A 27,997-nucleotide genomic window follows, 5' to 3' on the forward strand; every position below is an offset into this window, starting at 1 on the left:
TTGTATGTATATGTGTATATGTGTATCTATGCGTGTGATGTGTATGTGTGAATGTGTCTGTGTATGTGTGCTGTGTGTTTGCATGTATGTGTATGTATATGTACATGCATGCATGTGTATATATATATGTGTGTGTGCATGCATGTGTTAATATATGTATATATGTGTGTATATTTGTGTGTGTGCATGTATGTGTGTGTATGTGCATGCATGTGTTAATATATGTATATGTGTGTATGTTTGTGTGTGTGTGTGTGTGTGTGTGTGTGTGTGTGTGTGTGTGTGTGTACGTGTGTTTGAAGGAAGGCTTACAAATCAGGCAACATTGGATTCCAGCTTCTCTAAAGACATGTTCCAAGAGCTCCTTCAGTAAGAGGCTTTGTGGCAAGTATTGGTGGGAGGTCCCTGGTTCAAGTTGGGCTCTGTTATTTTCTTCAGAAAACCTCCCTCTTTAAACAGTCCTAAGGCATCACATAACATCATATCAGTGATTGGTTATGCAGGCTCTCAAGCAAGCTGCCCTGTTTGGAGGCCAGGCTGCAATTCCCCTTGAAAGCACAGTAGCCTCAGGGGCAGCAGAGGTCTTCACATGACGGCTTCACCCTCAGAACAGGACTTACCTTCATAAGAGGTAACGGGAGCTCTTCTGTCACAAGCTTCATTCCAGGAATTTCCTATGCCGGGAAACATGAATGCAACATATCAACCACCACACTCAGAGCCACAGGAAGTGTCTTCTGCATAGGCAGCAGCCGAGGACAGCCAGTGTCCTGTGTGATAACCTCTACTTTACATAATTTTCTAGGACAAAGATCACAGACAGGGCAGTGTGTCTCTTGCCTTGGAAAATGAAATAATCTTTTTTTTTTCTTTTTTTCTTTTTTGGTTTTGTTTTGGTTTGGTTGGGAGTTTTTGTTTGTTTGTTTGTTTTGTTTTTTCAGTTTGTGTTTTCTTTGCTTTTATTTTCGAGAGGGTCTCTCTGTGTAGCCCTGGCTGTGTCCTGGAATTCACTCTGTAGACCAGGCTGGCCTTGAACTCACAGAGATCCACCTGCCTCTGCCTCCCCAGTGCTGAAGTAAAAGGTGTGTGCACTCCACTATTACTCTTTAGATAACAGCTGACCAGTTCTCTAAAGAGAGAGGAACAATTATTGTTAGAAAACACAGCGCAAATACTGTATGTTTAGACATTTCTACTTAAGAATGAGCGAGGTGAATTACATCGGAACCATTAAAGTCACAGTTAAACCTTCCCTCTCTGCCCTCCCCTTTCACTGTTTGTAGCACAATTTGGTTCTTTCCTCTCTAGGAGGAACGAGAAATGAATGGGACTCTCACACACTGCGGTCCACCAGGTCTCAGGGACAGGAGCGCCTCATGCAGAATGTCCGCACAGTCTAGTGCTAAAACCTGTGGGGTTCATGCTAATTAACCCCACCCTGGCATCCTGCTAACAAGTGAATGTCAGACAAGCCTGCTGAGCCAAGGAAGACAGATAGAGGCAGGAGAATCAGGAGTTCAAGGCCATCCTCAGCTTCACAGTAAGTCTGTGGTAAAATCTCCACATGTTCCTTTGACCGCTGCCCAGAACAGCCCTGAGATTTCAGGCTCTGTGGTGGTTAATCTCTGACACGCCTGAGGCATAAACTCATCAGGTGGACTGAGGTGGGAAGACCAGCCTTACACACAGGCATCACCCTTCCTTATTGGACTGCATAGAGATTAAATCCAATGGGGCTGGGGCATGTATAGCTCCCTAGCTTCTGGCTGTGCTGCAGTATGGCCGGCCAGCTGCTACCACCATGCTTTCTCCACCTCAAAGGATTGTATCTAGAAAGCTGTGGGGAAATATCCCTTCTCTCTTAAACCAATTCCTGTGTGTGTGTGTGTGTGTGTGTGTGTGTGTGTGTGTGTGTGTGTGTGTGTTTACAGCAAGAAAAAAAAGTAACTTATGTAAGTTCTAAATAGCATTTTCAAAGGTACAATAACTATAATTACAACGCAAATTTAGAATTAGCTACGGGGCAAGAATACTCTACCTTCTAGTATTTTACTTAACTGTATAGAAGGCCGTCGAAATGTATAGACTTTGGGTATGATTAAATCCAGTGTGTGGGTTTTTTGGTGTTTGTTTGTTTTTGTTGGTGTTTCAGTTTTTATAGCAGTATTTATTTTAAAAAAATCCAACTGCTGGTTAAGTGTGGTGCTCTACATCCATGATCCGAGTGAGAGACTTCTAGGCCAGCCTGAGCTAAATAGTGAATTCTTTGTCTCAAATAAAAAAAACAAAAACAAAACCCCAAGTCAATCTTTCCATCCAGATGTGTGAACTTGCTACTTCCTGTTGTAGCAAGCGTTGGGATGATTGTCCCCCGGGGAAGGGTAACACTTGCATCATTGCCAAAGATGAATTTGAATGCACAGAGCATGGGATGGGAGGAGCCCCTCTAAGGGAATTTATTCCAACCACAAGAAGTTTTAAAGACACTCAGTAAACCCCAAGCTAAGCCGATCGAGGTTGTAACTGTGGGTTTCTCTACGTTTTCTTGTGGGACTTCCTGGTGTCGCTTTGTGTCTGTCCACAAAGTCTCCTGGGCCCCAGAGAGCCTTGAGAAATGAACACATGAACCCCTGCCTGTTGGGATGGTGGCCTCACAGAGCATGCAGGTAAGAACACAGCACACTGCTCCCAGCCTGCCTTTCCACCCCCCCAGTCACAGGACAGAAGCGCAGTGGGCAACACACAGAGGGAGCTGAGGTGCGTATTTCCTGACCGGATGGTGTAAGCTGCAGACTTCCTGCCACATAACCACACTCCACCTATACATTCGTAAGTCATTTAAAAGAAAAACGAAGTGGGTGCTTAGAAAAAGGAGAAGCCCGGACTCCCCCACCCCTTTGCAGTTTTACACCGTAGCAAAGTAATCTATTAACTATAATCCAAAAAAAGAAGCCGAGAAGGCCTTTGGGAGAAGACTGCTATTGTTAGAAGTTAATCAAACATGCCTGCAGTCCCAGGACTTGGGGCAGGCGGATCCGGGATTTAAGGTTGTCCTCAGCTCCACAGGCATTTGAAGCAGGTCAGGCTGGGTTATATGGGACCATGTCTCAAAACAAAAATAATAAAATAAAATAAAACAAAATTAAAAAAACTAGCTGAATCAAACACACTTGAATATTTTTGCTTTTTTTTTTTTTCTTTAGACAGGATCTCACTGCTACGTAGCCCAGGCTAACCTCCAAGTAAAGATCTTTCCTCCTAGGCCTCCTGAGTGTCGAATCTCAAGCATATGCCTCTACCAACTGTGTTGAGACATAGACAAGATACAAAGTGAAAAGTGTCACAATTTATCTAGTACATGTTTCCCAATGCCTATTGCCTAAATTAAATGTATTGCTCCAAATACCTTTTTAATATAACTCCGGTTTCAAGGCCACGCACACTGCCCCACCCTCCGACTGAAAGGGGAAGAGGCGGGCTCTGCAGGCTGCCCTCACAGAAGGGCGGCCATGGCGCCTCGCTGCCCATGGTAAAGGCGTCGAGACTGACAGGAAGCAAGACTTTGATTCACCCCGGAGCTTCTGAGTCGCCTGATTTTCTTTATTAATCTTATGAAAACAGGGAAAGGTGTCCCGAAAGTCAAGCTCTACCGCATACCACAGCGGTCTAGCCACTCCTCCTCGTACATGAAACCTATTGAGTACTTGAATCCGGTCAACACAGCTATTTTATGTCCTCTTATAAAATAGCATCACTGAGCTTTAGTTCTGCCTGCCAGAAGAAAGAGTGGCAATCTGCCCATGGTGCCTGCTGCTTTATGTAAATACCTCTGGCCAACGTCACTGGAGGCTGAGCATCCTTGGCCCAGGTACACAGCAGCAGAAGTGAATGAGATTTGGCTTTTAAAAGATGTTTAGATTTTGAAATCCTTCATAAACATGAAGCCTTTTAGTGGGAGAACAGAAATCTAAACACGAAATTTATTTGCCTTTCGTAACACACACACACACACACACACACACACACACACACTTTAGAAACATGCCTTTGAGTCTTCCCAAAGCATCCAACTCTTACTGACACAACAATACTCCTTTTGCATATGCATTTCAGAACACGTATGTATATATAAATGCATGCGTGTATATAGGATTTTACCACATAGGACAAATTTTTCACATGTGGCATCATATTAGCCTTCAAAATGCTCCAGATTTTGCCACATTTGGGTTTTGGATTTTCCGATTAGGGTTGTCTATACAGTCTAATGAGAGATTTCACTTCAGCTGCTTGTCAGTCAAAACAGAAGTGAAATTCTAAAGCTGGTTACCATATCAGGAACGGTCCCCCCACCCCACACCCCCAACCCACAGCGGGGAGCCCACCGTGACTCTGTGAACTTACTGTGTCCCATGTCAGCACAGAGGAGTAGGGTAAGAGCAGGTCCACGTCATCCAGCCCTGGATACACACTCCAATAGGAGGACGCTGAGCAGATTTTTAAAAAGAGGCACAATCGAAATGGAGAAGTCAGCGTAGTGATTTAACCAAATCCAGTAAACCGACAAGTCCTCACCACCTCATTCATGTCTCTGGAGGTTAACCATTATGATTTTATCTACAGCTTAAAATGTTCACGTGCTCCTTTTACAATGAGAATAGTATTTTTTTTTTTTTTAAAAAAAATCATTTGGTACTGCTTCCACCCAGATGACATATCACTCATACATGGCCAACCAACCTAAAACCAGGCTAAGAAAGATGCATTTCACTGAAAATTTTGTTTATAAGGTTATAGGATCAAAATCTGATCTTTATCTCCGGAACCACAGCTTCTTGCAAAATCCACAAGAGGATGAAATCTCGTTGGCCACTGATCGCAATGAAGTTTAAAAACCCAAGAATCTCCTAAACAGCTTTTGACAGAAGCCTCCGTTATTAACTTAGCAATTTTCCTCAAGCGAAGGGCGGAACACACAGCTTACCTCACAGTGTCAGCAACACTTACCAATTAGGAATTCTTGAATGAGGTCAAATGAATGGCAGGCAGAGACACGCTCAGAAACCCACTGAACGATCTTTAAAAAGAAAGGCCACAGAATCCTGCTGGCTTTTAAATCTGTACTGTGTCCCAGCAAAGTAATACAAAAATATGTAATATATAATATATGTATAATGTATAATATATAATGAATGAAGTTATAAAATTCTATATCTACTTTGGAGTGTCCTGGAAATATACCTATAGCTTAAAAACCAATATAGTCCTGGCTGAGTATGATAGTATTTGTTATTGGTAGATATCCTTTTAACAGAATCCTTTGGGTAGCCTCCAGAAGAACCTTCCTCAACCCAATATGCATTTTTTTCAAGAATTGATGGTGTTATGCAAAGTGCTCATCAAGAGATCTACTGGACACAGGACACACACTGGGCTTACAGACACCAGCCTAGGGTTAAAGTCCACCACAGAGCGAACACCATCACACCGCTCACCGTGAGGAATGCCTCGGTGCTTCCCTTTCAGCTGACAGAAATAACCCGCTATACCAGCAGCTTCTCACAGAATTTCTATCCCTCCGTTCAATTGCTAGAAGAAAGATGTTCTCGCCTTTGACTTGATGACTGAGGGAAGACATACATGCCCAGCCATAGCTCACTCTCGACGGGATGCTTTGCTCTAAATCTACGTGTGCCAGCTGTACCTATTTTTACATAGACGATTTAATACAAGTGTCTACAAACAAGTTGAATGCAGATATCATCAACGAAAGCTGCACACTGGGGCAAGACTCAACGTCATGTTTCTATAACATGACAATGACAAGACTATATAGTTGGGCTCTAAAACACTAAAAATGACTGGATGTAGAAGAACAAGTATGAAGAGTGTAAAGGAGAGTCCACATTACTGATATCCTTAGAAATAAAGCATTTTGGGGCCGAGGAGATGGCTCAGTGTGCAAGGTGACTGTCCTGCAAACATGACAGCCTGATCCCTAGAACCCACATGAAAAGGAGGGTGCAGCACATGTCTATAACCCTGAAGCCGGCCAGAAGCAAGAGGCATTGGCTGACTGGTCTAGCAGAAAAGCAAATCTCCAGGCTTACGGAGACCTCAAAATGAACGTGGAGAATGCCTGAAGACACCCGATGCTACCTCCGGCCTTCAGTACGCATACACATAGACGTGCACGCACACACATGCATGTACACTCATGAAGACGTATGTAAATATGCATCCACATGTACAAACCTTTTAGGAAAGACAGGAAATCAGAGAGTATTAGTTTTATGGAAGGAAAATGACCAATGCTTACTTAGCTCATTCACAAAGAATGGGTCTTGGTCTACATTAAAGGTAAGCAAATAAATGTGTGTTTTTATGTTTTATGTTTTTCCAATGAACTAGCCAACCACTAACCCCATTCATCACTGATTGATAAGAGGATTTTCCTGACTTTTTCCGAATAGCTTCAGAAAGTAAATGACAAAACGGTGGTTTATAAGTGGCAGTGTACAATACAAAGTAAGCTATCTTATTAAAAATGTAATAAATATTCGCCACAAGACCTTAGACCCTTGGTGTTTGTTTCTTCTGAGAAGGTTGGGGCAGGAATTAATTCTGTAATCCAAGATATCATCAAACTTACAGTATAGCCCAGGCTAGCCTTGAACCCACAGAAATCTCCTGTCTCAGCATTCAGGATTGGAGGTGTGAGGCACTAGACCTGGCCTGTTTGGCACTTTTGGTAATGCATTATACCAAATACAAACAGGGAGGAGGGGGCAGGTCATCTGAGAAACTCATTATATGCTGATCACGTCCTTGGAGCACTAGTTTACAGCACTGAGAAGCCAGTAGAGTACCGAGTTTGGGGGGTTCACACCTGAAATTTCAGCACTTGGGAGACCAACGAGAACTTCTTCCTCTGTGAGTCCAGTGTGAACCACAAAATAAGAACCAGACCACCCCGGGCTACAGAACAAAACCTCATCTCAGAAAAACAGAGAAAGGAAGAGGAGAGAGCAGAGGAAATAATTACCCTCTATCTTTAGGAGACCCCATATGAGGGCTGAAGTCATAGGCAGCAGCAACCCTAGCAACCCTGACAAGACGCTTGTTCTTTTCCCGTTAGGTCAAGAACTTTCAACTCCTCATGTAAAGGAAACACGTTATGGCTTCTCTCTGGCATATCCAATGCCACGGCCATTATTAGATAAAACTCGAGTCTATGAACATAAGCACGCTATATGAACACAGAACTATGACAGTGATCTGGTAACAAGGCAGCGGCTACACAATGAACAGACAGGTAGAAAATTCAATGTGAATACACTGGACAAAGTGACAGTTTATAATCCAGGCCAGGTGGAGCAGGATGGCACAAGATGTCACCACACAACTTAGAAGAGCATGCCACTTAAACGTTATGAATTGCTTCTTTGGGGGCTTCTCCATTTAATATTAAGCCAGAGCTGATTTAGGCTACCCGATGTGATGGGTACAAGAAACAACTGAACTCAAAAGACAGATAGATTTACCTTCACAGCCAGAGGTCTTACACAGGGCCAACCAAAGAGGAAGCACCAAGGGAGACTATGCTCAAACAAAGACACTCTTACAGAGCAAACACTAACTTCTGATTGTCTTGAAACACTAAGTAAGTACCCTGGGTATCATTTGTTGCCAGTTTTTAAGTCTGAGCAATCTTCTCACCTGTTCTGGGAAACCTGGGTCTGAATCACAGGACAGTGCACAATGCAGCGCAGCCATTTTCTCACAGTCTAGCTGGGCGTTCCACAGGAAACCCATCAAGTATGACTGGTCAAGAGTTGCTCTATAGACCTTTCCAGAAGAGCAGTCCAGAATGAGGGACCCCGGCAGGGACTGCAAAGGACTCGGAGGTAGCACAGCGGCCGTTTTGTTGTTTCCTATTGAACAGGAAAAAATGAAAGAGCAGATCACCAAATAAAAGATTGCACCCAGACAGTTACTCAAATCAGAGCAAACCTATGGAGACTGTGTCCATGAGACCTTACCTGTGAGAAACAGACTGTGGCAGATCAAGTCTGGATGCCGAATGTTAAGTAAATGAAGGAAACGGCAGGGGGAATAAACAGCCACAAAGTAGCCTATAGGAAAGAGAAGTTGGATACATTGTTGAATAGATTGTGATATAATCTATTCAGGTGCAGAGAAACCCCAGGACAACATGCTTTCCCTTGAATATAACAAAAGAGCATATTTGCTTGTTACCAGTAGCACCTGGTGGGACCCATGGGAGTATCTTCACCTTAGAAGCCAGATCCCATTGGCTTTGTGTGTGCCTCACACTCTTTGTACACTTAAGACATGGCTGTACATGTAGTAGTTTCTACACTATAAATATTTGCATAATCAGAACATATGTTCCCAAACTGAGACGAAATATAATAACAGGTTCTTAGGATCTCAGAAAAACAAAGTAACTTTCATTTTCAGTCAGCGGGGCTCCTCTCCTTAAGAGGCATACCCTAGTCATGGCTGTTGAAGACACCCGTGGAAAGCAAAGGATATAAAACTCCAACCAATCAACACGTCCTTTCAGAAGACAGGAAATAACATAACATAAAAGAATAAATAACATTAAAGAATGTAATGCAAAGAAGTGCAAACCCTTATTGTAGCAATACTACTGTAGCAAATGAAAGACATTATTTAGAGGGACCTACTAGGAAGGCATGGGTATCTAATTGTGATGGTTTATATATGCCTGGCCCAGGGAGTAGCACTATTAAATGTGTGTCACTGTGGATGTAGGCTTAAGACCCTCATCCTAGCTATCTAGAAATCAGTCTTCCACTAGCAGCCTTCAGATGAAGATGTAGAACACTCAGCTCCTCCTGCACCAGGCCTGCCTGGATGCTGCCATGCTCCTGCCTTGATGATAATAGATTGAACCTCTGAACCTGTAAGCCATTACCAGTTAAACATTGTCTTTATAAGAGTTGCCTTGGTCATGGTGTCTGTTCATAGCAGTAAAACCTTAACTAAGACAGAAGTTGGTACTGGGAGTGGGGTATTGCTGTGATAGGCCTGACCATGCTTTTGTTTGGAAGAATGTAAATTTTAGAACTTTGGATCGGAAAAACAGTAGAATGCTTTAATTGGGGCCTAATGGGCTATCCTATTAGAAATATGGAAGATTTTGTTACTGAGAGTGATTTCACTTGTATGGACCTGGCCCAAAAGGTTTCAGTGGATAATTTCAATATGTGGCCTAGAGATTGTTTTTGTGGTATCTTGGTGAAGAAGGGCTACTTTTGCCCTTGTCTGAAGAGTCGGCCTAAGGCTAAGATGAAGAGACTCAGATTAATTGCACTAACAGAGGAAGTCTCAGAAATGCCCATCATAGACTTTGTTCTCTGGTTAAGTCTCATGAGGAGCACTTTAACAAATGTAAAAAACTGAGAAAAGAAAAATATAAAATATAGGGTTTGAATATTAAAGGGGCACCAGGAAGTGAAATGGAGCTGAATCCTGTGTTCAAGGAGATAACAAACTAAAGGAGAGAGATTTGGGGGCAAGATCCTACCCAGCTAAGTTTAGACACAGACATGGTGGCACACACCATTAAATTCAGAAAGTAAAGCTGAGCAGATCTCTGAGTTAAGGTCAATCTACAGAGAAAGAGCCAGGACAGCCAAGCTTAGGCAGTAAAAGAGTTGGAAAAGATAATGTAATAGAACAAAGAAGCCAATGTTCCAGCTCCTGCAAGCAGCAGAACTCAGCAGCTTTGACCATGCGGCTCTGGCTTTAGAGTCAAGAGGAGGAGGAGACTCCTGGAACAACTGATGCTGGTCATCTGGAGCTTAAGTGGTGATTAAGAAAAGACCAGCATCACTGAGGTGAAATCTTCTGGGAAGTGTTTTCTGAGAGCACAAAGAAGCTGTGTTCCAGAGACAGCCAAGGTTGTACCTGGTGCTGCAGTTGTACTTGTAATGTGTAAGGAAAGTCACCCAGGTGGTACTGGTTTTGAAGACATGAAGGGGTCATGAAGAGCAGCTGAGGGCTGGGCACTGTGAGAGGCCATGGAAGGCCATTGGTGAAGGTACAGCCTCAGTTGCAGTTGATGGTCCAGGACTGAAGGGGTCATGCAAGGTAGTTGAGGCTTGGCACCATAAAGAGAGGTTAGGAGAGGCTAATGGTGAAGCCTAGTTGCAGCAGAAGATCCCAGTGCATTGGAGATGCCGGTACCATGGGATGATCACCAAGAACAGCAGCAGCAATGGAGTGGATCAACCTGAGCCTAGAGTGCTAGAGAGGGCAGAGATGGAGAAGTGATGCCAGTCCTTTGGAGGAGCCCAGAAGATCATGTGTGGATCCGACATTGGAACAAGAAGCTATAACATTTAAGTGGCCTTGGAGACCCCAAGATTTTTAAGATTCCAGAGCCATAGGATATCTCATGAGGACAGCTGCTAACAGGGAGTGGAACCAGCCCAGGAAAAGAAGTTTGTTGCAGTCAATAAAGATGAAAAAAGGAGTTGGAGATCTGAAGACTGCTTTGCCATCAGACATGGAGATGAAGTGTTTGGAGTTTGACCAGCTAGTTTCTTGTCTTGCTTTGGGGATTACAGTCAAGTGACTGGATGGATCGCAGAAGAGACTTTGCACTTTGGACTTTTAACATGGTTGAGATTATGGGGACTTTGGTAGTTGGGCTAAATGTACTTTTTTATTATGCTATGGTTAGGTATGGCCCCCACAAGCATGTGTTTGAACAAGTCTATGAGGATGAGGAAGTAGAATGTGATGGTTTGAATATGCCTGACTCAGAGAGTGGCACTATTAGGAGGTGTGGCCTTGTTGGGGTAGGTCTCATTGTGGGTGTGGGCTTAAGACCCTCATCCTAGCTGCCTGGAAGTCAGTCTTCTGCTAGCAGCCTTCAGATGTAGATCTCTCAGCTCCATCTGCACCATGCCTGACTGGATGCTGCCATGGTCCCGCCTTGATGATAATGGACTGAACCTCTGAACCTGTAAGCCGGCCCCAATTCATGTTGGCCTTGTAAGACTTGCCTTGGTCATGGTGTCTGTTCACAGCAGTAAAACCCTCACTAAGACACCAATGATCTATGCTAACTCCTAGCATGACTATTTCATCAGTGTGTTGAGGTAGCGCTATGTCCCAGGAAGAGGACATTTGAAAATACAGTAAGGTAGTGTGGGGTGACACATCATTGAGATAGGATGGAAGATTCCTAGTGACATTTGCTTAGTGAACTTTAGGGTTTTCTATCCCACAGTGTGCAGGACAGTGCCATAAAAAAAAATTAGTGCTTCATCTAAAACGTCAATAGTTACCTGTGTCAGGGTCAGTGAAGGTCCTTGTTTATGCACTGACCTTCGGGCCTGTGACTCGGCCAACTCAGAAAAGGGCCTACCACATTTATTTACGTGTGTGTGTGTGTGTGTGTGTGTGTGTGTGTGTGGTGCATGTTGAGAACAACTGGTGTGAGTCTTCCACCCTGGGACTGAACTTGTGATCCACAGCCCTAGATTAACTTTTCATGAAAAGACACTGTAGCAAGTGTGATCAGGACCTTGATGAGGAAGGAGTCCTAGATTGTCCTGGTAGATTCAGTGTTGTCGAGTGTTTCTAAGAGGAGGGGAAAGGGGAACTGGTCTGCAGAAAGTCTCACAGTGACCAAGCAGCCTGAGTGATAAGACTAGCCAGAGGCCAGAGGAGACAGGAAGTTCTTCCTCAGGTGCCACAGAAAGGAACTGGTCCTGCCCACACTTGATTTTAGTTTCTCAGCACCTCCTTCTGACTTCTGAAGTCCAGCCTGGGGTCAGAATGCTTGTGCTGCCCTGTCTTTGTAGTCATCTGTTAAACAGAGGTGGTAAACGAGAGAGTGTGTTAAGAGAGGCACTGAGGGGAACCTGGCCACGAACCTGACCCTTTCTCAACCTTGGCTTCGATGTTTGGGAGATGGGAATATCATTCTCAGGCAGAATGGTTGTGAGGATCAAAAATAAAACACTTAACATACATTGTTTATTAAATGGTGATTTTTATTTATGGGCATGTCTGACAGATGTAGATGCTGTTGTGTGACTATTTTCTTCTCCACACTGAAACATCCCTCGGGGAGGGAAGGGCAGAGGCTTGCCCATGTTCCTGTAGGAAATCCCAGTAAACACACTGGTTTACCAAGAGGGAATAATTCCTTTGGTGTGTTGTTGCCCTTTCTGGAGTGAATAGAGATTTCTATGGTTCCCCAGGAAACGTAATGCTGAATATAAGTCTCAGTATTTCAATCACCACAAGCCCTTTCATCAGGGTATTAATACACGGAAATTGTAAGTAATGCATAGCAAAACATACTACTCAAAAAAAAATAACTTATCATGAAGATTCCCTCAAGAGCAGCTTAAATCTTGGATACAGCTTTATAGCCGTTAATAAATCATACTCAAGAAGGAAAGACAGCTGTGTGAGATAGGCTATTTTTACAAGCTCTGGTATCTCTGACCTCTGCAAGACCACGGACTGAGTCATGCTGTTCCCAGGAGGAGAAAGGGAAAGGCATGGTTAGTGGACAGGCTCCCCATCACCGCTGAGATGGGCACAGACTTGGAGTCGCTCTATCTTTCTCCCTCATCCCAGAAAGCAATAGAATCAGCTTCTCTGAGATCATTTCCCACGGGTCCAAGACCATGTCAAATGTACTATGCATTTGGCAAAAGATATCTAACGTCACAATAGTATCACTTAGCATAAAACCTTGGGGGCTTATCTTTAGTTCTGCCATCCCACAGTTTCCTCACACCCCAGTTTGCCAAACCTTTACCACAGAAGCAGACGGACCGGCAAGCAGCAATGGGAAAGCACATCAAAGAATCGTGTGTCATAAACCCAAAGCCTTCCTCCTTTAAATCCCGAGTCCCTCTCGTACGTGAGCAGGTCCCAGAGTGGCTGTCCCTCACTTCTTATTCTTCATGTCCTATCTTCCCCATAGTGGGGAAAGGTCCTTCCATATGGAGATTCAGGAAACCCTTCTACAGGGTCTTCCATATAGAACCGAGATGTGCTCACACCTAATCCTGAGGTTCCCTTCACCGTATTTACTTAGAGAAAACAAACAGACAACTGTCTAATGGCCGTTCTCCTTCTACAGTCCAGGGAAAACATGACAAACGGCTTCTCACAGGCTCTTAGGGGACATCTCATTCACGGTCATTTGTATACTAACAAATGGCTTTTTAAGGAATGCTTCCAAAAGTATAAGGAAGCTCGCAGCTCAGGGTCTCTAAAGAAAGGGAAGGCACATTTCAGCTCCAACAGCTGACGAGCTCAGTGAGACGGGTGTGTGATGGAGAAAATCTTCTCTCCTCCAGCGTAAGAGGTCAGTAACCACAGCTGTATCTCAGGGGCATGAGAAAATGGAGTCATGGAGAAGAGAAAAAATGACCACTGGAGCAGAGAGTGACCACTGAGCAGAGCGTATGTTGAAAGAACAGAATTCCTGCCTCAGCTCTGACATCAGCTCTGACTTCAGCTCCTGTCCTTGATCTCCCGTGATGACGGCGGACTGTTACCTGGCGGTGTACGCAGGAATAGAGCCTTTGCCTAGGTTGCTTTGCTTTGTGTGTTTGCTGCAACACAGAAGAGCAAACCAGAATACCCACCAAGGTTGAGAAAGGTGACGCCGTTGGCGACCTGCGAGTCAGTGCTTCCAGGAGCTACGGTGAAGGTCTTTCTGTACCCTACAAATACAGAGCACGAAGCCAGAGAAAATTATGCTCAGAAACAAAAGGCTTGGACTGACATCGTGCTGCATAAGAATCTCACAGACAGGGCAAGCACCTGCGGGCTTCAAGAATTTATGGTGCCCTCACTCTCCAAAAGCCACTAAGGTGGGCCATCTACTGTGAGAGCAGAGCAGATATTCCAGCTCAGGCAGAAACCCACAAAGCCTATAGATGGATTGTGTAGGGAGATTAAGGTCCAGGGGGGTCTACTCAGTGATCTAAGATAGAGGAGGCCAGAGGGTTCGTTTCTATGCGTGACAGTTTTTGCCAACCCTCTAAGCTGTCTCCAGCTAGAAAAGGGACTGAGCTATTTGTGCGACTGTGTCAATTTGCTCTACTCCTCCGAATCTGTCTATGGCTGATTGGACTCATTATGCTAATTATTAAAAACACATAAAAGTGTCTTACACAGGCTTACAGAACTTAAGAATAGGTTCACATCTAGTTCTGAAGTGACTTTTAGTTATTCCATTAAAAAACACTTAAACTTTTCTTCCTGTCTCTCTATCACCTTAGTAATATCAGACTGGGGGATTCTAAACTTTTATGTGGCTTGGCATAAAAAGTAAAAGATAAATGAGTTCTGGGACAGACATTTGATCTTTAAAAAAGTTTCAACCACGTTCACAACATATACTCTAAATATATATATATTTATGTTATATATAAACATATATATATATATATATATATGTATGTATTTTAGACAGGGTCTCCTGGCTGGCCAGGAACTTGTTCTGTAGACCAGGTTAGCCTGGAACTCACAGAGATCCTCCTGCCTCTGCCTCCTAAGTGCTGAAATCAAAGGAGTATATCACTATGTCTGGCACAATTATAAATTTTAAGGAATTAAACAAACGTGCAAAAATCCTCCTTAGTATGGTTCAGACTAAAACTATCACAGGCCATGGAGGACTGCAGAAGTGGCAAGGGTTGACAGTTCATCCCACTGCCCAGAATGTGGCATATCAGCACCACAGGGCCCAGACATGTGAAATAAAATCAATATCTTAGTCTGACCACATACCATATCCTGGAGTGACAGTGTATTTATATTTGAGAGCAAAGGAGGTTTTTAACTAAACCCCTATGTAACCGTGTGAATTAAAGCTATAGGTAATGTTCCAATTAGTAATAAGTAAATGGTGAACCAACACACTTTGGTAAATACATCCATTAGAAATGGTGTATAGTTTAGAACAAGCCTCAGGCTGGTATAAAAACATACAGAAAATTACCTATCTTACTGTTTATCATTAATGACTTTCTTCATAAAGCATAACTGTATAGTTAACCATAAAATATACTGATAAAACTGTTTGCTCGTTAATCTGTTTATAATTTCATTTGTTACTATTTGGAAAAAGGTAAGTGTAAAAGGGAATAAATGGAAACTCACCTTTATGGAGGTAAAACACTGAATACGTGATTTCTTTCCAAGAGTCAGACTTCGGGCTGTAACACACACACAAACTCCCTGGAAAAAGAAGGTATTTAAACAATCCGTGCCTAAATTTCCCTGAGATATTATTCACCTACTTCTATTGCTTTAGATGTCCTCCATCTTGCTTCATCGACTGTTCCTAAATTCACAAGGTGATATTATCACGTTGCTATGAAATTTCAAGTCGGCCCTTAACATCCACGGTTAGAGGCAGTGCACTGTGGCAGGCGACGAAGCGAACAGATACGTGAGAGGCTACTGTAGTCTAGGAAATGTCCCACCCAAGTCCTGGTGAGTGGGCACACACTGCTGTCTTATCCTGTGCTGCCCCCCCCACCCGAAGGCATCTCGAATGGCTCTGAATCCCCGCTCCCCAAACTCAAAGAAAGCACCCAGTATTTCTTAGGCAACACAGAAATGTGAACAGTGAACCTTTCCTGTGAGCAACAAGAGTCAGTACAGTATTTGAGGCTACACTCATCATGGCTGGGGCTCTGACAGCGTGGGCCCACGTCAAAGGGGACCACCTAACACCTAGAAAGAAGGCCTCCCCTTCTTTCTCACTATGTAAAATTCAGTATTCCTGTCCTCCAGTATCTGTGGCTAATGTCAGGCGCTGAGGAATAAAGACGATATCATTAAACTGCTCTGTGTTGAGCATCCCTTATAAAATCGCCTGACCCACAAAGGCTTCAGACGCTTTCAGACTCTGAAATTGGCTTTCCTGGCTGAGCATCTCTGAGGCAGGTTTGCTTTGTTTCCTTAGAGTTCTGCAGGGAAGCCTGCCCTGGCTGGTCTGGAATTCACTGAGCACAGCAGGCTGCCTTTGCCTCAGTCTTTGTCCCTCTGTCTCTTGAGTTCTTGGTCCATGAAGCGCAGTGCCTTTGTTGTTAGTTCTCTAAGCCCCAGTTTCCTCATCCGTACATTTAGAAAATACAGAAACCACTTACGAGCTTCTTCCACAAGAACCAAATAATCCCTCTCAATCTCTGGCAAAAATACTCCTATCTGGCTCTAAACGTTAGCAGCTATTCATCCTCCGGAATAATTTAGGTGTTATTTAGAAGTGGGAGGAAGTCACCGTTTGAAGAAACAAAATACGTTCTTAATGTAATATCCAGAGACTTTTAGTAAATATTCATCACTGATGAAGAGAACATCTCCTCACCGGCTAGCTTTTGAGAACCAGTTAGACAAAGAAAACTATCGAGACAAGTTTTCCAAGGGAAATTATCTCATTGGAACAATTACTGAAAGCCGCCGTGAAATGTTCCATCACTGGCCTGACTCTGAGAACTTGCCATTGTAGAAGCAGGAAGGACAGGGTTCAGTCGCCCCCACTCGTGGCCGCAGCCTCTCAGCAGGTGGTGCACAGAAACAAAGGCAGCTAATGTAGTTTAACCACAGCAGGAGCCACTGTCGGGGCTGACCATCAGATATGGAAGCAATGAGAATATTTTCTTTTCAGAGATGAAGTCTGGTTGGCCTTCCTATGGTCATAGATTTTTCTAGAAATGTCTGTATGAGTTCATAGTCTTAGGTGATTCACAGGCAGCCCTGACAAGAGCCCCACCACTTTGTCCTCCATCCTCTGTAGACTCTCAGAAGCACACACACCCATCCTTCAGATTTTAGCCTTTCATTGCTTAGACTGCACCCAGCTTCACTTCCTAGAGCAGGGGCATTCAGGACAAAGAAGCTTGGAGGAAGTTGGTACCTGCAGGGTTGGGGGTAGGGAGGTGGAGGGGTGGTTAATGATGAATGGCTGTCAATCACCATCACATTGCTGTCCTTAACAGGAAGGGTGGGGTAACCGGCATGTGAGGCCCTCGATTTATCTGCCACCCTTTCTCAAGCGATGCATCCTGGTTTTACAGCCCAGATTTACACTATCCCAGAGCCAGGTCCGAATGAGGCAATTTTCCAACTTTCTCTAATCTTACTTTGCTGAAGTAGACCTCAGTGGAGGAAAGGCCAGAAAGGGAAGCTTGGTCCAGAAAGCTTCAAACAAAAACTCAAAACAAACAAGCAACAGAATCATGGCCCCGTTCTCCCCAACGGTGACCAGCAGAACAGATCAGCCAAGCAAAATTATCTGCAGCTCTAGACCACAGAACCTTTCCCATTTGCAAGGGGCTAATTTCACATAAGAAATGGCATGGTAAGTGGCTCCCTCTGAAATAGACACTTCCATCCACCAACACACACACACACACACACACACACACACACACACACACACACACACACTCACACACACACACACACACACAAGATTCTATCAGGGCCATACCAACTGCTCTTTTTGCAGTATACTCAATAAACCTGTTTTCTTTTCCTTTTTTTCTTTTATTGGATTTTTTTATTTACATTTCAAATGTTATCCCCTCTTCCGGATTCCCCTCTGGAAACCCCCATCCCATCCTCCCTCCCCCTGCCTCCATGAGGGTGCTCCCTGACCCACCCACTCCTACCTCCCTGCCCTGGCATTCCTCTACACTGGGGCATCAAGCCTTTACAGGACCAAGGGCCTCTTGATGTCTGACAAGGCCATCCTCTGCTACATATGCAGCTGGAGCCATGGGTCTCTCTATGTGTACTCTTTGGTTGGTGGTTTAGTCCCTGGGTGCTCTGGAAGGTCTGGTTGGTTGATATTGTTGTTCTTCCTATGGGGTTGCAAACTCCTTCAGCTCCTTCAGTCCTTCCCCTAACTCCTCCATTGGGGAACCCGTTCCCAGTCCAATGGTTGACTGCGAGCATGCACCGCTGTATTCATCATGCTCTGGCAGAGCCTCTCAGGGGACAGCTATGTCAGGGTCCTGTCAGCAAGCACTTCCTGGCATCTACAATAGTGTCTGAGTTTGATGACTGTATACGGAGTGAATCCCCAGATGGGTCTGTCTCTGCATGGCCTTTCCTTCAGTCTCTGCTCCACACTTCCATATTTCCTCCTGTTAGTACTCTGTTCCCCCTTCTAAGAAAGATTGAAACATCCATACTTTGGTCCTTCTTTCTGAGCTTCATGTGGTCTATGAATTGTATCTCGGGTATTCCAAGCTTTGGGACTAATATCCACTTATCAGTTAGTGCATACCATGTGTGTTCTTTTGTGATTGTGTTACCTCACTCAGGATGGTATTTTCTAGTTCCATCCATTTGCCTATGAATTTCATAAAGTCATTGTTTTTGATAGCTGAGTAGTATTCCATTGTGTCAATATACCACATTTTCTATATCCATTCCTCTGTTGAAGGACATCTGGGTTCTTTCCAGCTTCTGGCTATTATAAATAAGGCTGCTATGAACATGGTGGAGCACGTGTCTTTGTTGTATGTTGGAGCATCTTTTGGGTATATGCCCAGGAGTGGTATAGCTGGGTCCTCGGGTAGTACTATGTCCAATTTTCTGAGGGACCACCAGACTGATTTCCAGCGTGGTTGTACCAGCTTGCAATCCCACAAAAAATGGAGGAGTGTTCCTCTTTCTCCACATCCTCGACAGCATCTGTTGTCACCTGAGTTTTTTATCTTAGCCATTCTGACTGGTGTGAGGTGGAATCTCAGGATTGTTTTGATTTGCATTTCCCTGATGACTAAGGATGTTGAACATTTCTTTAGGTGCTTCATGGCCACTCAATATTCTTCAGTTGAGAATTCTTTGTTTAGCTCTGTACCCCATTTTTAAATAGGGTTATTTGATTCTCTGGACTCTAACTTGAATTCTTTGTATATATTGAATATTAGCCCTCTATCAGATGTAGGATTGGTAAAGTTCTTTTCCCAATCTGTTGGATGCTGTTTTGCCCTAATGACAGTGTCCTTTGCCTTACTGAAGCTTTGCAATTTTATGAGGTCCCATTTGTTTATTGTTGATTTTAGAACATAAACCATTGGTGATCTGTTCAGAAAAATTTCCCCAGTGCCCATGTATTCAGGGCTCTGCCCCATTTTCTCTTCTATTAGTTTCAATGTATCTGGTTTTATGGGGAGGTCCTTGATCCACTTGGACTTGAGATTTGTATAAGGCAATAAGAATAGATTGATTTGCATTCTTCTACATGCTGACCTCCAATTGAACCAGCACCATTTGTTGAAAATGCTGTCTTTTTTCCACTGTATGGTTTTAGCTCCTTTGTCAAAGATCAAATAATCATAAGTATGTGGGTTCATTTCTGGGTCTTCAATTCTATTCCACTGATCTACCTGCCTGTCTCTGTACCAATACCATGCAGTTTTTACCACTATTGCTCTGTAATACTGCTTGAGGTTAGGGATGGTGATTCCCCCAGAAGTCCTTTATTGTTGGGAAAAGTTTTGCTATCCTGGGTTTTTTGTAATTCCAAATGATTCTATCAGACCTTCAAAGAAGACCTCATACCAATACTCTTCAAACAATTCCATAAAATAGAAACAGAAGCCACAATTATACTTATACCTAAATCACAAAAAGACCCAACAAAGAAAGAGAACTTCAGACCAATTTCCCTGAGGAATATTGATGCAAAAATACTCAATAAAATTCTTGCAAACCAAATCCAAGAACACATCAAAACGATCATCCATCATGATCAAATAGGCTTTATCTCAGGGATGCAGGGCTGGTCTAATATACAGAAATCATTCAATGTAATCCACTATATAAACAAACTCAGAGATAAGAACCACATGATCGGACTGACCCTGGACTCTGACCTCATAGGTAGCAATGAATATCCTAGTAAGAGCACCAGTGGAAGGGGAAGCCCTGGGTCCTGCTAAGACTGAACCCCCAGTGAACTAGATTGTTGGGGGGAGGGCGGCAAGAGGGGGAGGTTGGGGAGGGGGATGTTTGCCTGGAAACCGGGAAAGGGAATAACACTCGAAATGTATATAAGAAATACTCAAGTTAATTTTAAAAAAAAGATTTAAAAAAAATAAATAATGTAACACACAAGAGAGAAAAAAACAAAAACAAAAAAAAAAACTAGCACAATGAAAAAGAAAAGTAAAAACTCTAAAATTAAAAAAAAAAAGAACCACATGATCATCTCAGTAGATGCTGAGAAAGCATTTGACTAAATTCAACACCCCTCCATGATAAAAGTCTTGGAGAGATCAGGAATTCAAGGCCCATACCTAAACATAGTAAAATCAATATACAGCAAACCAGTAGCCAACATCAAACTAAGTGAAGAGAAACTTGAAGCAATCCCACTAAAATCAGGGACTAGACGAGGTTGCCCACTCTCTCCCTACCTATCCAGTATAGTATTCCAAGGCCTAGCCAGAGCAATTAGACAACAAAAGGTCAAAGGGATACAAATTGGAAAGGAAGAAGTCAAAATATCATTACTTACAGATGTTATGATAGAATTCTTAAGTGACCCCAAAAATTCCACCAGAGAACTCTTAAACCTGATAATCATTTTCAGCAAAGTGGCTGGATATAAAATTAACTCAAATGAATCAGTGGTCTTCCTCTACTCAACAGATAAACAGGCTGAGAAAGAAATTAGGGAAATGGCACCCTTCACAATAGTCCCAAATAATGTAAAATGCCTCCGTGTGATTCTAACCAAGGAAGCGGAAAAAAATCTATGTGACAACAACTTCAAGCCTCTGAAGAAAGAAATTGAGGAAGACCTCAGAAGATGGAAAGATCTCCCATGCTCATGGATTGGCAGGATTAATATAGTAAAAATGGCCATTTTGCCAAAAGCAATCTACAGATTCAATGCAATCCCCATCAAAATTCCAACTCCATTCTTCATAGAGTCAAAAAGAGCAATTTGCCAATTCATTTGGAATAACCTGTTTTCTATTTATTCTGGCCTATAGACAGGGTTCTTTCACCAACTGCATAACTACACCACAATCTTGTTTATTTTAACTGTGGAGGTAAGAACTTGCTTTTAAACCTAACTGGAAAAAGGTATGAGAACTGGCAACTTACTACTCCACAACAACAACAGCAACTACTACTACTACTACTACTACTACTACTACTACTACTACTACTACTACTACTACTACAGCAACAACAACAACAACAAAATGCTTCTCCAGATTTTTACCTTAACCCTGGGAGTTCATTTGAACCAGATCTACGTTCTTTCCTGCAAAGCTGACTGAAGAACAAGGCCCCTTTTCTACGCTCTCACACATTGCCAGGAAAGGAAAAGAAGAGACACTCCTATGTTTCCTACCAGAAGAAGCCAATATGTCATTAAATGAGTTGTAGCAGCCATCTTGTATATTATGGCTGTGACTGTTCATGAGTTCCTCTGGGTAAATTAAAAAGGGAAGCTCTGCAGAGATTCAAAGCGTGAAGTGGCTGTTTATATCCAACAGCAAAGGCGGCAGGGAAGCTCCCACTGAGTTCATCCCTGTGAGTCTGGCTCTCATTTCCTCCCACCATCAAAACATATCAGTCCTTTCAGCCAGGACTTGTCCCATTTTCCTTCCCCACTAAATATGTCCTGTACACATTTAAACAACCAGAGTTTTTTTAAAAAAAAAAATTCCCTAAATCCCAATTCCACCCTCCGCTGCTGCCCTCTCACAAGTTCGCTATCTCTCTGTGATGCTCAACTTAAGCAGAGCCCAGGTCTCCCTCCAGTCGCCCAAGGCAGGCGGCTCACAGGACAGCCCCTGGGAACTCCACCACTGGAGATACACTTAGCCCTTCCCCTGGGGGAGACTTCACTCTGCCTCTGGGTTCGTGCTATCATCCTTGCCCAGCTCTCTCCTCATGAGGCATCCTTTTGCCCTTTCAATTGGACACTCCTAACACTTAAACTCCCAGATATTACTCCCCAATACCTCCCCTTCGCACCCTACCCTCCTCCTGTGGTTTCAAATGCTAGCCACATTCTGACAACCCCCACACCCTAGTAAACACCATCACTGTTCACCTGCTGATGCCAGACACCCAAGGGCCTCTCCTCTTCACCTCGTTACAGGAGGGCATCTCTGAGATACATCACGCCCTCTTTCCCTCTATATTCTTTGCCCATTGTACTCAAGTCACCATCGTCTCAAGTGTGACTTGGATCTCATCTGGACTTCCCCTGCCCCCTCTAACCTTTTTGCACCCAGCGGCCATGGTGACTGCCTTATATTACCAATTATCACTGCATATTAAGGTCACGTAGGGCAGGCCTAACTGTGACATCGTTTCTTCATGTTAAGGTGGAATGTTAAAGCCTAGGTAGCTGCTGCCTGTCTGGCCTGTCTTTTTTTTTTTCTTTTTTTACTATTACTAATATTATAAGGAAACTTTCTCATACGTTGTTTCCATTGTTACTAGAAACTTTCTTATGCCCAAGGTGATTACATATTCTGTGCCCTTGGAAACCAATCGTGATAGAAGCTGGTAGAAGCTTTGTAGAGTTAGCCGCAATAAGCTTGGACCCAAACCAACATCCCAGCAGCACCTCCTGTACCTGGGTATGAGCTTTTACGGTATTTGCCTTTATAAGCTGCCCCTGGGATGGACCCAACATAAGAGGGACACCTGCTATTTGAAATAAGACTTCCATTTTGAGTAGGGATTGAGTAAAGTTTGAGTTCCTAAATCCTCCCTGGGAACTGACACCCTGCTTGTCAGGAAGAGACATGTAACAGGTATGTGGGTAACTGACATCCTAGTTGGCAAGTTAAGACCTGAATGTTAGACAGCCCAAGTCTCCTGCCTGCCACAGTTGAATACCCCAGCAATGGGAGCAGCATAAGTGTACAACAAAGACTTGTTCCTAAGGAAATCCCCATCCCTAAATCCTGATTGGTGGAATAACTTAACATAGATGTTTATAGACCTCAGGCTTAAAAGGCCCTGTAGGATCTTGACTCAAGGTCACAATTGGCTCCCAAGTCTGACGTATGTTCCTATGTCTTGGGGTGTGGTGCTGAACAAACCACACCTGTTTGACTGAGATTGGCTGTCGGAGTAGTTTGTGCGCGATTCCCAGACCCCAACACTTTACAGGCATATAGCATAGTTTGCTCACATGTACCATCCCAACAACCCTCTCTCCATGTTCTCTACATAAACAGGTATGTATCAAGCTCTGACGTCTACAACAGCGGCCCATGACATAGCATTCAAACCCAGGTGCATAGGGTTAGATTCTACACATGGGCCCGTAAGGAAGCGCCACAGGTAAAAGCACTTGCCACCAGGCCTGACGAAATGAACTCGATCCTGGAGCCCAGGAGGTGAATTCCCTCCCATAATTTGTCCTCTGAACTCCACATGCGTACATAGAATGGCACACATGCGCCCACAGACATACAATACATGCAAAAAATATAAAAATAAATAAATAGATATTTAGAACCCAACACATCAGTAAGGCTGACACCAGAAAGCATTTCTACCCTCATGGGAAATTTTGCATTGAATAAATGTGAATGTATCCACTCTGTTAAAACAATACCAATAAAACCTATTAGAACAATAACCCTGTTGGTGATGGTTTCTTCCATAAATATAGCGTGTGTGTGTGTGTGTGTGTGTGTGTGTGTGTGTGTGTGTGTATGTAATTATAATGGAAGTGACAGAAAGGAGTAGAATTATACTGGTTCAACCTATGAATGTATATGTAATATCCACTTGTTTTTTATAATAATGTGGCTGTTATAATTCATTTTCTTTTTCTTTAACAGTACTTTCATAAATAACAGCTTATTTAACAATATTGCTCACATAGTGGAACCGTAATGGCATTTTCTACAGAACTCAAATTCTATACAAACTGCATAGAACTCATATACAAGTTCAAATGAAAATTGGTAGGCACGACCCCGGCTCTACCTGTGTGGTTGGTAAAAATGCAGAGGGATGGCTGATGGCAAAGCTTGGCTTGGTCTTGACGATAATCATAGCCGAAGTTGACGAGTCTAAGGTTATAAAGGAAAAGAAATGATTGAGTGCACTTAAAACACGGACTCCTCTCATACAGGCCACAAGCACTACAGCACACCCACAGACGGAGAGAAATGCTTCCTTCACATCTCAGCAGACGGTGTTTGTTAAATAAAGTAAAAATGTAAGTGGTGCTTAAAGGTGTGGGCCTGGCAACAGAAAATTGTATTACTTACTACACAAGTTCTTGTAATTTATGGATTATAGTAATATTACCTAAAATATACAATACTATGTTTGAAAATAGGTACAATTAAGTATCCATATGTGTTTAAGTAGAGCTAGTGAAATACTGAACACTTTAAGACTGCAATTACTGATTTTGCGAGAATTTCTTTTCTTCTGGCCTTTGATATCCTATGTTTCGTCTTGTTTTTTTTTTTTATGCTATAATTTTTTATTACACTAAATACTCTATAAAAAGAAAAGTCTTGCCTTTTGCGTAAAGAGGAAAATAGAAAAAAAATGAAACAAGAGACTGGGCTGAGTTACAAGTGGGTTGACCTGTGACCTCTCATTGGCAATAAGAAAGCATTTCGATGTTTGATCTGATGAGTTTGTGCTGAGTCATAAACCCTCTCTGTTTAATCACAAGGAGTCAAGCGCTTCCACACATCAAAATAAATGCAGGGGCCCTGCAGGAGAACGTGGCTAAGAAAATCAACACAGTTGACTTTATACGTCTAATCCTGTATCCATGCTTAATAAATCAGTTTATATATCCACAAGTGGCTAGGCATGGCTCATAAATTAAGAGCACTGGCTACTTCTCTGGAGGACCCAAGTTTAATAATCAGAACATACATAGCAAGTCACAACTGCTGGTAACTCCAGTTCCAGAGGATCTGACACTCTCTTCTGGTCTTTGCAAACACTGTACACACGTGATACAGAGATGTATGCAGGCTAAACACAGATAAACTAAAAAGAATAAATCTTAGAGTAGATGCACAAAATATCAGATGGTCTGTCTACCTACCACAATTAGGAAAAGATGTCATCATTTTGCTACCTATAAATGTCTATGACATGTAACATTCTATGGATAACTTACTTAAATCTCAAGCCACTTAATGATATGTCCAAGGGCATTTCAAACTGTCAAAAAAAAAAAAAAGAAGAAGAAGATGAGATGACCATTAGAAATGACATCACCGCAGGTGTTACAGACTTTCCCCGGAGAAGAGGACATTGATGGGCTGTGCAGTGACAAACGCTCATCACCTCCAGAGGCTACGCCCACCCCCACAGTGCAGGAAGGGCACATCCTGGAGTTCGCAGACACGTTCAGTGTATGCTCCCCTGCAAGGCTCACTCTGCCTTTGACTTGGATATCACCAACAGATTGTATACAGTAGTAGGATGATTGACAACTGCAGCCTTTAACAGGCCATAGGTAGTCATGGAAGGGAGGAAGCCAGGGATGTCTTTTGGAGTGGGTGAGCTAAAAATGGGGCAGGACGTGATAAGAAAGTCTTGTAACAGTGTGAAACCAATATGTGCTTGATACCAGTATTGGTCCTTAGGAAGGAAGGAAATGCTGTCCATCCCAGATAAAGACCTAAGGGACATGATCCCACAGTTCCAAGGGTGACGCTGGGTACCTAACTATCCACCCTAACTGGCTTGCTTCCTCAAACCCATTCTATTCACAATTGCTTTTGAGTCAAACCACTTGCGACCACTTAGAGCGATCTACTCTGGATCACACCCATTACCCTCCTCTAAGGCCCTGTAAGGGTGGTTACTTTAAAAATGCACTCTCCTGTGCCTGCAACCCTCTTCACCTGCATCAACTCTGCATTTGGGGACAGCACAGGCCAAATTATTCGATCCTGCACGTGACTGGTGCAATACCAAAATGCCCAAACGTTTGCTAATGGCATCAACTCTGGTAAAACTTCCTAGGACTGGTGATTCTGTGTACTCACCATTATGGTAAAGCTTTCATCTGCCCAGAACTGGACGCATTTCAAGATACTCCTTGACTCCTAGAAAAGACATGCTTGGCATATTATTCCCGAAATAAAAAAGCTGAGGAGAGGACATAGTCGAGAAACAATAATTATCATTATCTGTAATAAACATTCGCTGACTGCCCCCATTAAAAGCACTGTGGTTGTTAAAAAGCTACAGCAGGTCTCAGTGGGTAAGAGCACTGGCTGCTCTTCCCGAGGACCTGGGCAAACACCATCTAACTGCAGTTCCGGGATCCTATCCCGGCTTCTACCCTCCGAGAGCACTGTACATGCGTGGTGCACAGATGACTTCCAGGTGAAGCATCTGTATGAATAAAATAAAACTAATTATCAATGCCACAGTGTTGTCGAATCTGTATCGTTTCCATAGGAATAGGTAGCCCTGGGCTAGTTTTTACCTGCAGTTCAATGTAGTGGATTCTCTGCTCTGACACATCCCACTGAGCCCAAACGAAGTCTTCAGCTATTCTTTCTCTTGGGAGATGGCTAGAATTTCTAATTACCTAGGGACAGAATGATTTCATAAGTATTTTTAAAATGACATCTCAAATCATTATTTTTACGTGTCCTATCCCTGTGATACATGGAAATACCCGTAATTTATTATTCGGACCTCCCCATATCCAAAATACACGCACTTTTCCATAAAATCTCTAAGGTATCATTGCCTCTGTCCTAATGGCCTCTACCCCTCTTCCTAGCCCAACAGGCAGCATCCACAAGAGCATCTGTATCGACAGAGCGCGTGTAAGTTCAGCCAGGTCTTTATAGACCAAAGCCTTCACCTCCAAAGGCAAAGGCTGACACTGCGGAAGGACTCAGGCCTGACATAGAGGGCTCTGTAATGGCCCAGCTGAGCCATACACCAGGTTTGGTCTTGGTTTCCACAAGAGGGATGGCACTGCACATCCATCAGCCATACTTGACACTCGCCCTTCGAGGTCTGACTCGGATTTTGCCTCTTGGACAAAGCCCCACCTCTGAATCCCCATACAAAAGCCAAGCTCCTCAGCACTAAGCCTAAGGGGCTCTTGTGAGCTTCTCTACTTACATCTCAGTCAGAAGCAGAACCTTCCCAGTGAGCATGGAACCCCTGCCAACCAACTCATGCCCTGAGTGTGTCTAGAAACTAACATTACCTAGGGACGAGTCCTTCTAGAAATGAAGGAAGAAGAAATAAAAGTATATTAAATATACGTTTTAAATGTAAAATGTCTGTTTAAACTCAGAGGACAATAGAGAATTAAAATCGAAGGACAGGAAGCTGGGCTATAGCTCAGCTAGTATTCGCCTAACATGCAGGAAGCCCTCATCTGCCACTCCCCGCAAGCCAGGAGTTGGGGCACATGACTGTGTTACCAGCACATAGTGGGATCGGAAGTTTAGGGCCATTCCTGGCTATGCAATGAACTCAAGGGAAAACTGAAGCCCAGAGAGGTTAGACTAGGCTGCAAAGTTAGTTCAGCAAAACCTAGAATCCCAACATCGCTAGTGATTGTTTTACATATCAGCAGATTTCTCAATAACTTGACAGAAGGAGCTAAGAGTTTACTTTCCAATTGAATGGGAGATGGCTCGGTTAGTAAATTATTGTCTTGTAAGCAGCATAAGGACCTAAGGTTGATCATCAAAACACACATTAAAAAAAAAAATCCAGGCACAGTGGCTTACACTTGTAATTCTAGGACTGGGGAAACAGAAATAGGATGCTCCCTGAGACTAGCTGACTATACACTATAGCCTAATTAGCAAGCCCCGGGCTAATGAGAGACCCTGTCTCAAAAATATAAGGTAGATGTTACTTGAAAAATTATACCCAAGTGCACACCTCATTCGCACGCACGCACGCACACACGCACGTACACACACAC

General features: G+C 43.3%; 1 protein-coding gene across 4 annotated transcripts in view; it reads right to left on the minus strand.

The window, feature by feature from the left end:
- Positions 1 to 27,997, minus strand: part of Gsap (gamma-secretase activating protein) — a 94,338-nt gene that overhangs the window by 28,456 nt on the left and 37,885 nt on the right. For all 4 annotated transcript variants that reach the window (XR_015685521.1, XR_015685520.1, NM_001395028.2 and 1 more), the window contains 11 exon segments: positions 26,525 to 26,629; positions 26,079 to 26,138; positions 25,202 to 25,245; positions 24,037 to 24,122; positions 15,199 to 15,276; positions 13,677 to 13,754; positions 8,043 to 8,135; positions 7,720 to 7,934; positions 5,008 to 5,077; positions 4,405 to 4,487; positions 621 to 674 (listed from right to left, as the gene is read on the minus strand). Coding sequence is in view for 2 of the 4 variants with exons in the window: in NM_001395028.2 (NP_001381957.1) it covers positions 621 to 674; positions 4,405 to 4,487; positions 5,008 to 5,077; positions 7,720 to 7,934; positions 8,043 to 8,135; positions 13,677 to 13,754; positions 15,199 to 15,276; positions 24,037 to 24,122; positions 25,202 to 25,245; positions 26,079 to 26,138; positions 26,525 to 26,629 (966 nt within the window). In the remaining 2 variants the exon portion in view is untranslated.

This window comes from Rattus norvegicus, chromosome 4 (genome assembly GCF_021556685.1).
Source record: "Rattus norvegicus strain SHRSP/BbbUtx chromosome 4, alternate assembly SHRSP_T2T, whole genome shotgun sequence".
NCBI lineage: Eukaryota > Metazoa > Chordata > Mammalia > Rodentia > Muridae > Rattus > Rattus norvegicus.